General features: G+C 42.3%; 1 protein-coding gene across 1 annotated transcript; it reads right to left on the bottom strand.

Annotated features, from left to right (window-relative positions):
• Positions 1-3,189: 3,189 nt before the first annotated feature.
• On the bottom strand, positions 3,190-7,881 carry LOC103517533 (delta(3,5)-Delta(2,4)-dienoyl-CoA isomerase, mitochondrial). Its single transcript, XM_008482570.2, has 4 exons — positions 7,870-7,881; positions 6,118-6,244; positions 5,635-5,699; positions 3,190-3,489 (listed from the first exon to the last, which is right to left on the bottom strand). Exons 1-4 carry the CDS (start codon positions 7,879-7,881, stop codon positions 3,391-3,393), a joined length of 303 nt encoding a protein of 100 aa, XP_008480792.1. The 3' UTR covers positions 3,190-3,390.
• Between the last annotated feature and the right edge of the window lie 2,214 nt (positions 7,882-10,095).

The raw sequence follows: 10,095 nt of genomic DNA on the forward strand, positions 1-10,095 counted from the left end.
CCTATCGATAATAGTGGCAACACTGCATGTATCTTCTGTAGGTGTATTTTATAATGTGAAACAAAACTGGATCAAACTGATCAAACATGGCTGAACTCTAAACGTCTCTAAAAGGAGACATAAGTCATGCTCTTGAAAAAAAAGAACCCCTGTATGAATTGAACCCGAGGCCTAGTGCTTACTAGCCATTATTATATTTATCTATTATTATTGGTTAGAGACTTTAACACCATAGGTGATATCGTCCTAGAATTGTGCTTTGTGCGGACTCTTTTTTGTGAGAAAATTCCTTCTAAGGCGGGAATCGAACCCGCAATCTAAAGGTAATGTGCTATCAAGAGTTGTCCTATGTTTCCCCTTCAAAAAGATGAAGATATGCAAAATGTAAGTGTACGACTATTTTATGAAAAATACGACATTTTCAACAGTTTGGTACGACAATTGCAAGTCTCGAGCGTAACAACACTGTAACAGCGCCTCTTCGAGCAATAAATCGTCTTAATGCAAGCAGGAAAGTAGGAGTCGATAAGTCGGAAGCAAGCTCGAGATGAACAGCCTTTGTGCTAAGACAAACAAATAAACACAAAGTAGGCTTTCTGAGACTTGATACCTCTTCTCTTCGTAATGGTAATATTCAACGGACCAGCGTAATCAACACCAGTATTCATAAAAGCCTTTTCGCCAGCCTAGTTAGCTTAGTTGGTAGTGCGTCTGCCTTGTAAGCGCTAGGCCGCGGGTTCGATTCCCGCCCGGGGCGGATTTTATTCTGATGGGATAATATTCGTTCTCGGAACGGCTGGCTTTCTCCTATCCTGTCTTCCTTCTATCTTCGATTTCGGGACGATAAGACCATAGCAGTTACAGTTCCCTCTGTCAAACCTCTTTAAAAAAAAAAAAAAAAGCTTTTAGCAGTTACCTATACAGAGACGTTCAACGTTCAACCCACATTTAACTGCTTCTTCCCTTTTTCCCGTGTTCAGACAGGGTCCACCCCGTCAGCCTAAGGTCCTCCAGCCAGACTAAGCTGTCTCCTAAATCCTAAAATCCAACAGAGCCAGACCGTGAAAACCTCTATCTAACAAAAGCAATATAACAAATAAAATGTACATAGTATGTATAATTATATACACATAGCACAATCCAGTTTTCCCTCGTTTTTGGTCTGTATGAGACAAACAAGGGTTACTAAAGAGACTTTCCTTGTACTCTTAACATACACCATCCCCTGGGGAACACAGTAAAGAGTAATCCTGATGAAGCAGAGGGAACAGAGAAGACGGAAGAATGAGACAGAAAAGGAGAGATAGAGAAAGGAAGATAGGGAGGGTGGGAGAGACGGAAAAAAGGGAGGGAGAAAGAGAGAGGATAGGAAATGGGAGGGATTTTACAAAGAGAAATGTACTCACAAAGGAAAGGAAAAATATGCCAGAAATAAAAAGCTAGTAGATCTTTCCCCCTTCCTCCTCCTCCTCCTCTCTCCCTCTTCCTCTCCCTCTCTCTCTCTCCCTCTTTCTCTCTCTCTCTCTCTCTCTCTCTCTCTCTATCTACCTCTTTGTAAACAACTCCAGACCTAGCTATGTTGTGTATAATGTAATTATAATCTGACAAAGGTTCAACATAAGCCAGACATCCTCTATGGACTTTGTCTGTTTACTTGGCCTTATAGTATTATAGTAGGGAAGTAGAAGATACTATAGTTCATCCAGATCAATGTGACAGCAATGAGTCATCAACCCAAAATGAAGGAACCAATCAGATTGTAGAAAATCCTAACATTGTTGCAATTAAGTTGAAGGTTTATTTTTGATAAACTCTCTCTTTTAAAATGCAGATGTAGCTCTAAGTTCAGAGGTTAGATTCCAGAATAGGTAAGGTGGATATCGCCTTATCTGACTTTGTTTCACTGTCGGAGGAACTTCCCCTTTTAAAGATTCTCTACCATTGCACATGTGACATGTTTGACAACAATGCCTATTTTTTTGCTGTCACATTGATCTGGACACTGATCTTTGAATAATGAAGTGAGTTCCTCACCGTATATATGTAACTCTTGATTTATTCTTGAACGGTTTACCCATCAAATGTGGATGAAATTTGGTAAAAGCGCTGGAACGAATGATTTGGATAAAATCTGCCAAAAATGTGCCAGCATGCCAGCAAACGGTTTGTCCGGACGACATTTGACAAACATACCTACATAGGTACCTACCTAATATGTTTTCCACTCAAGTTTTTATTATGGGGATGTGTTTTTGTCGACTCCGGTCGACTGTTCGTGTATTTCATTCGATGTCGATCAACCACAGTTTACCTATACGTGCATACTGCACACGCTACTCAAGACTGGTTGAGAAAAGGAAAAAAAAGTGCATAGGTATGTAGGTACGTATAAGAAATGGTTAAAGAAACTATGGATAAGAAATAGAGTGGTTATGGTTTAGAGCAGGGTATTAGGGCGCGCACAGATAAGGGATTCCCCACAACGAAACGCGTGAAGGAAAAGAGAAAATTAGGAGGGAAAAAAGGGAGAAGAGGGGAAAAAGAGAAGAGGAGGGGAAAAAGAGGGAAGAAAGGAGAAAAAAAGAGAAAATTAGGAAGGAGCAGTGAAGCACGTTTCTCCGTTTTCGCCTTGAAAAAGAAGAAGTATGTCCCGAGAGAAATATGTACCTACGTTGCTCGTTGCTCAAGCTTTCAGCCGCATTTTTTTTTTTTTTTTTTTTTTTTTTTTTTTTTCGGGTTGACAAAAAAGTTAGCAAGTTATACCTAGATAACCTGACTCGCTGGTTGCCTGGTAGATAGAAGAGTGCGGGTTCAATTCCAGTCGAGGCATGGAATTTCGTGTTTTATTTGAGGGTTAGGTGTAAATTATTCCACATTTTATTTGGCAACAACCTACAAAGCCTAAGACACTATTAAAAACGAGACGCTTGATTTTTTTTCATATAACAAATTCAATAAAATTGTATTTTAGAACGTATAAAAAAATGCTAAAAGTTGTGGCTAAAAACAAATAGATTCCATATACTTTCTGCTTTCCCATTGCCAATAATTTTTGATTTTCATTACTTTTGATTAAGTTTATAAATAAACAAGGGAAAGCAGAAAGTACAAAACAAAACTAACCTATTATTTACATTCAAAATAATTACCTATGATACGCAAACCCAAAACTTGGTATTTTCAGGTCCTTCGGCAGCGAAAATTGGACCAATGGCACAGCAGTTTTCTTTTTAGAACTTTTGAAACATTTCTACACGTGAGAAATGCAAAAATTTTGGACTGAGAAATTGTGTGTGCCTTTGGTCTCGAGGTTAAATATTTATCCCATAGTTCTAAAACCAAGATTTTATCAAACCAAGGTTCTGATATCACAAATGGACAAAGGGGGACTTAAAGTTTGGAGAAGATAGGTGGGGGACTTTTGGTTGCCTGGGACATTGCGGCGTTTAGAAAGTCTTCGCCTTGCATCATGGCTGAATTGTAGTCCGCCTGAAATCCAAGCAAAGATTGAAGGATTTTTAAGAAGGGCCTAAATAAAAAGTTCTCAAAGGACTAAAGACGTAAGCTAAAGGCCCACCCTGAGGCTTAGGTGTAGGGGCAAACGGTTAAAATCCGAACAGCCTGCTAAGTTTTTTTTTTTTTTTAAGAGGTTTGACAGAGGGAACTGTAACTGCTATGGTCTTATCGTCCCGAAATCGAAGAGAGAAGGAAGAAACAGAGTGGCGGAAAAGTCGCGCGACCGCCCGACATTGATCCGACTAGCATGATTCTTTGATGCGAGGATCCTCAAGTCTCAAGTGTATCTCAAAAAGCAGGAGGTTCTAAGCTCCGTTATGGACACCCTGGTACGAGGGTCGATGGTCCAAAGTATAGGATTGGGTCGATGGTCCAAAGTCTAGGATTGGGTCGATGGTTCGAGGTCTAGGCTCAGGTCGATGGTTCAAGGTCTAGGCTCAGGTCGATGGTTCGAGGTCTAGGCTCAGGTCGATGGTTCGAGGTCTAGGCTCAGGTCGCTGGTTCAAGGTCTAGGCTCAGGTCGATGGTTCGAGGTCTAGGCTCAGGTCGATGGTTCGAGGTCTAGGCTCAGGTTGATGGTCCAAAGTCTAGGCTCGGGTCGATGGTCCAGGGTCTATGGTGCTCCTAGTGGACAAGCAGTAAGGGGCGGCGTTAATTCCTGGGGCATTCCTTTCCATTCAACCCCTACTGTAAAAATAATCGGCCTATAAAGCCGGTGGCACAACTTTCCCTTCTCTCTATACACAATCATTTCTCTACAAGCTGTGAAGTTGTGGTCCTTCCCGGCCGGATCGTTTCTCGTTTTCATTCATTAATGTGTCCGATTATCTCAAATCCGCTCTCGTTGCATTCCTAGGTCTTATCGTGTCTCGAATCTCGATCCACGATAAGATTCCAGTCCGGTTCGAAAAACTAGTTGCGTGCAGAACGATCTTTTGACATACCAACTGGGAATACTTTTTTTTAAAGAGGTTTGACAGAGGGAACTGTAACTGCTATGGTCTTATCGTCCCGAAATCGAAGAGAGAAGGAAGACAGGATAACAGGGAGTAGACCAGCTTAGTTTGGCTGGGGGACTTAAAACAGGGAGTAGACCAGCCTGAATTTCCCTTGCTAAAGAAATGGCAAAGGTTGATTGCGAAGGGCATCCGCTCGTAAAATTTGTAGCCGAAATCAAATGTCAGCCCAAAGCAATCACCCTAGTTAGGGCTGATTGAGAGGCTGACGAAAAACGCCGACCCCGTCTGTACACGGGAAAAGGCGAAGAAAAAGAAGAAGAATGAATAGAAGCGTTCTCAACGGAGCCTTGGCCAATGGCCATAGCTCGCACCATAGTATTGACCCTCACTGAAAATTGAGAATAGTATTTTTCTGTGATGGTCGATGGTTTTGTAATTTGCATATGTTACCGGCAAACTGTAACCTCACGACACGCCACTGATTTCAAATACCCGTACGGCACTTCACTCACTCAACATTACAGCACTAATTGCCGTTAGTATACAGGGGGGGACCAAAAGTATGAAAACCGGTGAATAAGTTTCTTCTACGGCTGAACAAAGAGACAAAAAGATAGATTTCCCAACTTTTGGCCCACTCTGTATTTTTGTTTACTCTTAACATGTGTTTGACCTCCTGATTTTAATCGGGGCCGAAAGGGTGCCTCGGAAATTTCTGAGAATTTTCCGAGAGTGTGGCACTTCAAAAATTTTAAAGCCCCTCCAAAAAATTCAAAAATCACTAAACAGCCTAAAGTCCCTTTTTAAAAACACAAAAATAGCGTAAAAGCCTTTTACTAAGAGGTAAGAGATTTGCACTTATTTGAAGTGTGCAAATTTTTGCCTCTGTAAAGAAGTTTGATAGAGGGAACTGTAAACTGTAACTGCTAAGGTCTTATCGTCCCGAAAACGATAGATGGAACGAAGGAAGACAGGATAGAAGAAACCCAGGCGTTCCGAGAACGAACTTTATCAGTTTAGGATGAAATCCATAGGTTTTTTGGTTGAGTTAAATTCTGTTCCGCGTTTAGATTGTTTAGAACTTTTGGAATGAGAACCCACGCACAAACACGCGGCAGCTATTTTTAGGTAAGAATGAAAATGGATTGGAACGGAGAGCATGCAAACTTTGATTGCCTATGATACGGGGAAGTCTTTGCAGAGCGCCAACATCTGCGGTTAAACCTGAAAACAAACAGAACACGGTTGAAACCAGGCCCCAATTCCAGAAAGAAATTTGCAAATGTCACGATATTATTACGTAATATTACAGGATAAAAATCTTTAGAAACATTTCATACCCATTATCGTAGTTTCAATGACGTCAAAATATTGAGAATTGTGACGTACAAAGTTGCCTCAAGAACAGGCCGCAGTTCAGCCAGTAAATTCGTGAGACAAAAGTTTTGGCGAGGACACCCATTAAACATACTTTTAGCACACCTAGTTAGCTTGAAGGGTAGTATGTCTGCCTTATAAGCGCTAGGTCACGGGTTCAACTCCCGCTCGGGGCGGATTTTATTCCAAACAGATAAGATTCGTTCTCACGGCTGGCTTTTTGTCTACTCTCTCTTCGGGACGATGTACTAGGTCTTCCACTTACCTATGTCAACTTCTTTCAACGTAAACCACGCATCTTTGGTCGCATATCTTATGTCTGCTGCTGTGATCAAGCTCATACCTCCCCCAATGCAAGCTCCATGCACGGCAGAGATCACTGGTTTCGGACACTGGAATACAGAAATGAGAAGATTAGGTAATCAGCAATGTTTACTTTCCTTATACAAAAGTAAGCAATAACTTCGAGACATACCTAAGTTTGTTGGCAAGTAGGTTGGAGAGTAGCGCGTCTGCCTTGTAAGCGCTAGGTCAGAGGTTAGATTCCCGCCCGGGGCGGATTTTTCCATTTCATAGCAAAACATCCTGAGACCGCGTTTTACGAATTCGTACTTGGTTCCCCGTTCCCCAATGGATCACTGAAGTTAAGCAACGTTCCCCGTGGTTAGTATCCGGATAGGTGACCATCTGGACAATCGTGTGCTGTCGGCTTTTCCCGGCCCATTCAGGCTGGGTGAAGTTATTGTGAGTGGGCGGGTAGCTTGCCAAATGGAGCGGAAAACCCCTGTAACTAAAAACTTCAGCAGTTACTATAGGGCGCGACAGCACAAGAAAGTCGACACTGGAGATTGGAGACAAACTAGGAAACTCAAACTTTAAATTCACCCCACTAATGAGCCTCACAAGTGAACAGAATAAGTAGCAGGCAAATTATACTAACATGAAGATGAAGTTAAAGAAGCACTAAACTAATTTGCGTAACAGAAAGTTCCTGCTAAATTTTCTGTGAGCTTTCGAACTTTACCTATTCCAATCCTAACTCTAAACTCAATTCCATCTGTAGAAGTAGAAATCTAGAAATTCATCTATAGAAATTGGTCCTAATATTGATTTCAGTAGGCTTATAGTTTTGCCCCTCCCTCCCTCCTCCTTTCTCTTCCTCCCCTCCCTACTCTGTGGTCTTCTTGCTCTCTCTCCCCTCTCCTCTCACTCATTCTTCCATCCTCCTACTTTCCCGTTTATTTACTCCTTCCCTGAGTCTTCCTCCTTCTGCCTTTCTTTATCCGTCGCTCCTAAAGTTAACATAAACATTAATCACATAATCAATGTTTCGACCACCCACGCCCCATGTCTGCCATCAGACCTACCACCCCGACCGCCACCCAACCGACCCTATCCCCTATCTACTATCAGATCAACCCCTACCCCGACGACCCTATCAGACCACTCAATAGTATGGGGGGGATTAGGGGGGTGGCGTAGGGGGGTGAGAAAGGCACTCGTCTATGTACTAATTTTCAGCAAATATGTCAGAAGCACGCACTGTAACCACCCCGCCTTACTCCTCCTCCACTATGATAGAGAACTACTACTGTCCTAATTACCTACCATTCCCTTGACTGTCCTGCCGACCGACTTCTCTGGTACTCCTACCCTATTTTACTTCCTCTCTGTCTTGCCGACCAACTCCTAGTGTGTCTACCTTACTATCTCATTTCTATCTACCTACTGCATCTAGAAGAAGAAATCTAGAAATTCATCTATAGAAATTGGTCTTCTATTGATTTCAGTAGACTAGTTTTGCCCCTCCCTCCCTCCTCCTTTCTCTTCCTCCCCTCCCTTCTCTCTGGTCTTCTTGCTCTCTCTCCCCTCTCCTCTCACTCATTCGTCCATCCTCCTACTTTCCCGTTTATTTACTCCTTCCCTGAGTCTTCCTCCTTCTGCCTTTCTTTATCCGTCGCTCCTAAAGTTAACATAAACATTAATCACATAATCAATGTTTCGACCACCCACGCACCATATCTGCCATCAGACCTACCACCCCGACCGCTACCCAACCGACCCTATCCCCTATCTACTATCAGATCAACCCCTACCCCGACGACCCTATCAGACCACTCAATAGTATGGGGGGGATTACCCATGTCTGCCATCAGACCTACCACCCCGACCGCCACCCAACCGACCCTATCCCCTATCTACTATCAGATCAACCCCTACCCCGACGACCCTATCAGACCACTCAATAGTATGGGGGGGATTAGGGGGGTGGCGTAGGGGGGTGAGAAAGGCACTCGTCTATGTACCTACTAATTTTCAGCAAATATGTCAGGAGCACGCACTATAACCACCCCGCCTTACTCCTCCACTATGATAGAGACCTACTACTGCCCTCATTACCTACCATTCCCTTGACTATCCTGCCGACCGACTTCTGGTTCTCCTACCCTATTTTACTTCCTCTCTGTCTTGCCGACCAACTCCTAGTGTGTCTACCTTACTATCTCATTTCTATCTACCTACTGCATGTGTGGAACAGACCTTCAAAAGTCTGACTGAGATATCCATTATTTTATTTATTTATTGAGGTACCCATTTATTTCTCTTTTCATCATTAGAGGACAATCGATATTCTAGTCGAACGGAAAAGTTTTTCTCGAAGGGATTTGTAGAAACTGTCTTGAATTCTAGAAAGGGGATTTATATTCAATTCACAGAAATCTCTCATGTCTATACTCTACCTTCAATATCTGGGGCTAATATGAACTTACAATAGCTGCAGCGAATCATTGGAGAAACTAAAAATAGCTGAACACGGAAAGTAAGCAATATCTGGGGCTCTCTTCTCTAACAATATCTTCAGGGTTGAGATTTAAACGGGATGAAAAAAAAGGAGAATCAATGTCGAGAAAAGCAATCAGACAGTTTGTCTGGACAATATTCAGCCCGACAGCCAGCGCTACCCTTCAAAAGGCTGACTGAGATACCCATTTATTTATTGAGGTACCTATTTATTTCTCTTTTCATCATTGGAGGACAATCGATATTCTAGTTGAACGGAAAAGTTTTTCTAGAAGGGATTTGTAGAAACTGTCTTGAATTCTAGAAAGGGGATTTATATTCAATTCACAGAAATCTCTCATATCTATACTCTACCTTCAATATCTGGGGCTAATATGAACTTTACAATAGCTGCAGCGAATCATTGGAGAAACTAAAAATAGCTGAACACGGAAAGTAAGCAATATCTGGGGCTCTCTTCTCTAACAATATCTTCAGGGTTGAGATTTAGACGGGATGAAAAAAAGGAGAATCAATGTCGAGAAAAGCAATCAGACAGTTTGTCTGGACACTATTCAGCCCGACAGCCAGCGCTACGTAAATCATACATCCGTTATTGCTTCATTTCCGACAGGTTCTTCTTTCCTTTTCGGCAAAAAATATTGCATTTTTAGCAACCAGTACACTCATGCGGAATCGATCCTGTCCTAGTTATCCCGAAAAAAAAATGTCTCTAATACCACAAACCAGAGAAATTTAATAAAATTTTATTACCTTTGGTACCCGTGCACTGTTCACGAGTAATGTACAGGCCACCTCTTGAGTCTTTGAGTGCTAGGAAGGTCAAGGTGTGAGAAACCTTTGTGCTTTCAGTAAGATTTTCAAAACCTTCGTCATCTTTGCACTACCAGCAGCGATAGCAAGTTAAATACAGCATTTCTCAGTGGATCACTGAAATTAAGCAACGCTGAGTGAGGTTAGTATCCGGTTGGGTGACCATCTACCAATCGCGTTCTTCTGGATTTTCCAGACCGACTCAAGCTGGTTGAGATCTGAGATGAATGGAAGTACGGGGGTAGCTTGGCACTTGTCACGGAATGCTGGGCAAACAAGCTGGGTCCGTCCCTCCGGGAATTTTTTAGCCCGTAGTTTATTCGATCGTGATTAGAGAAAATCAGTACCTATGTACCTATTTAACACTGGAATACCTGGTCGTTCACGCCGGTATGCGGGTTTAATTGTGTTAAAATGAGACTTTTTGCTCCATGAAAAGGGCTTCGTAAATATGGAAATGCCACTTTGAACCCCTATAGCTCAAATTCTGAACATTTGCGGATTTCAAATTTGAATAAAATCATCCAATATTGAACTGTTGAGATAAAGGGACTACAAGACTACATACCTACACGTTCAACGGCCAAAGTGGCCACAGTCTAAATAACGCACTACACTACACCCCTGT

The sequence above is a fragment of the Diaphorina citri genome, unplaced genomic scaffold (genome assembly GCF_000475195.1).
Source record: "Diaphorina citri unplaced genomic scaffold, Diaci psyllid genome assembly version 1.1 scaffold1879, whole genome shotgun sequence".
Taxonomy (NCBI): domain Eukaryota; kingdom Metazoa; phylum Arthropoda; class Insecta; order Hemiptera; family Psyllidae; genus Diaphorina; species Diaphorina citri.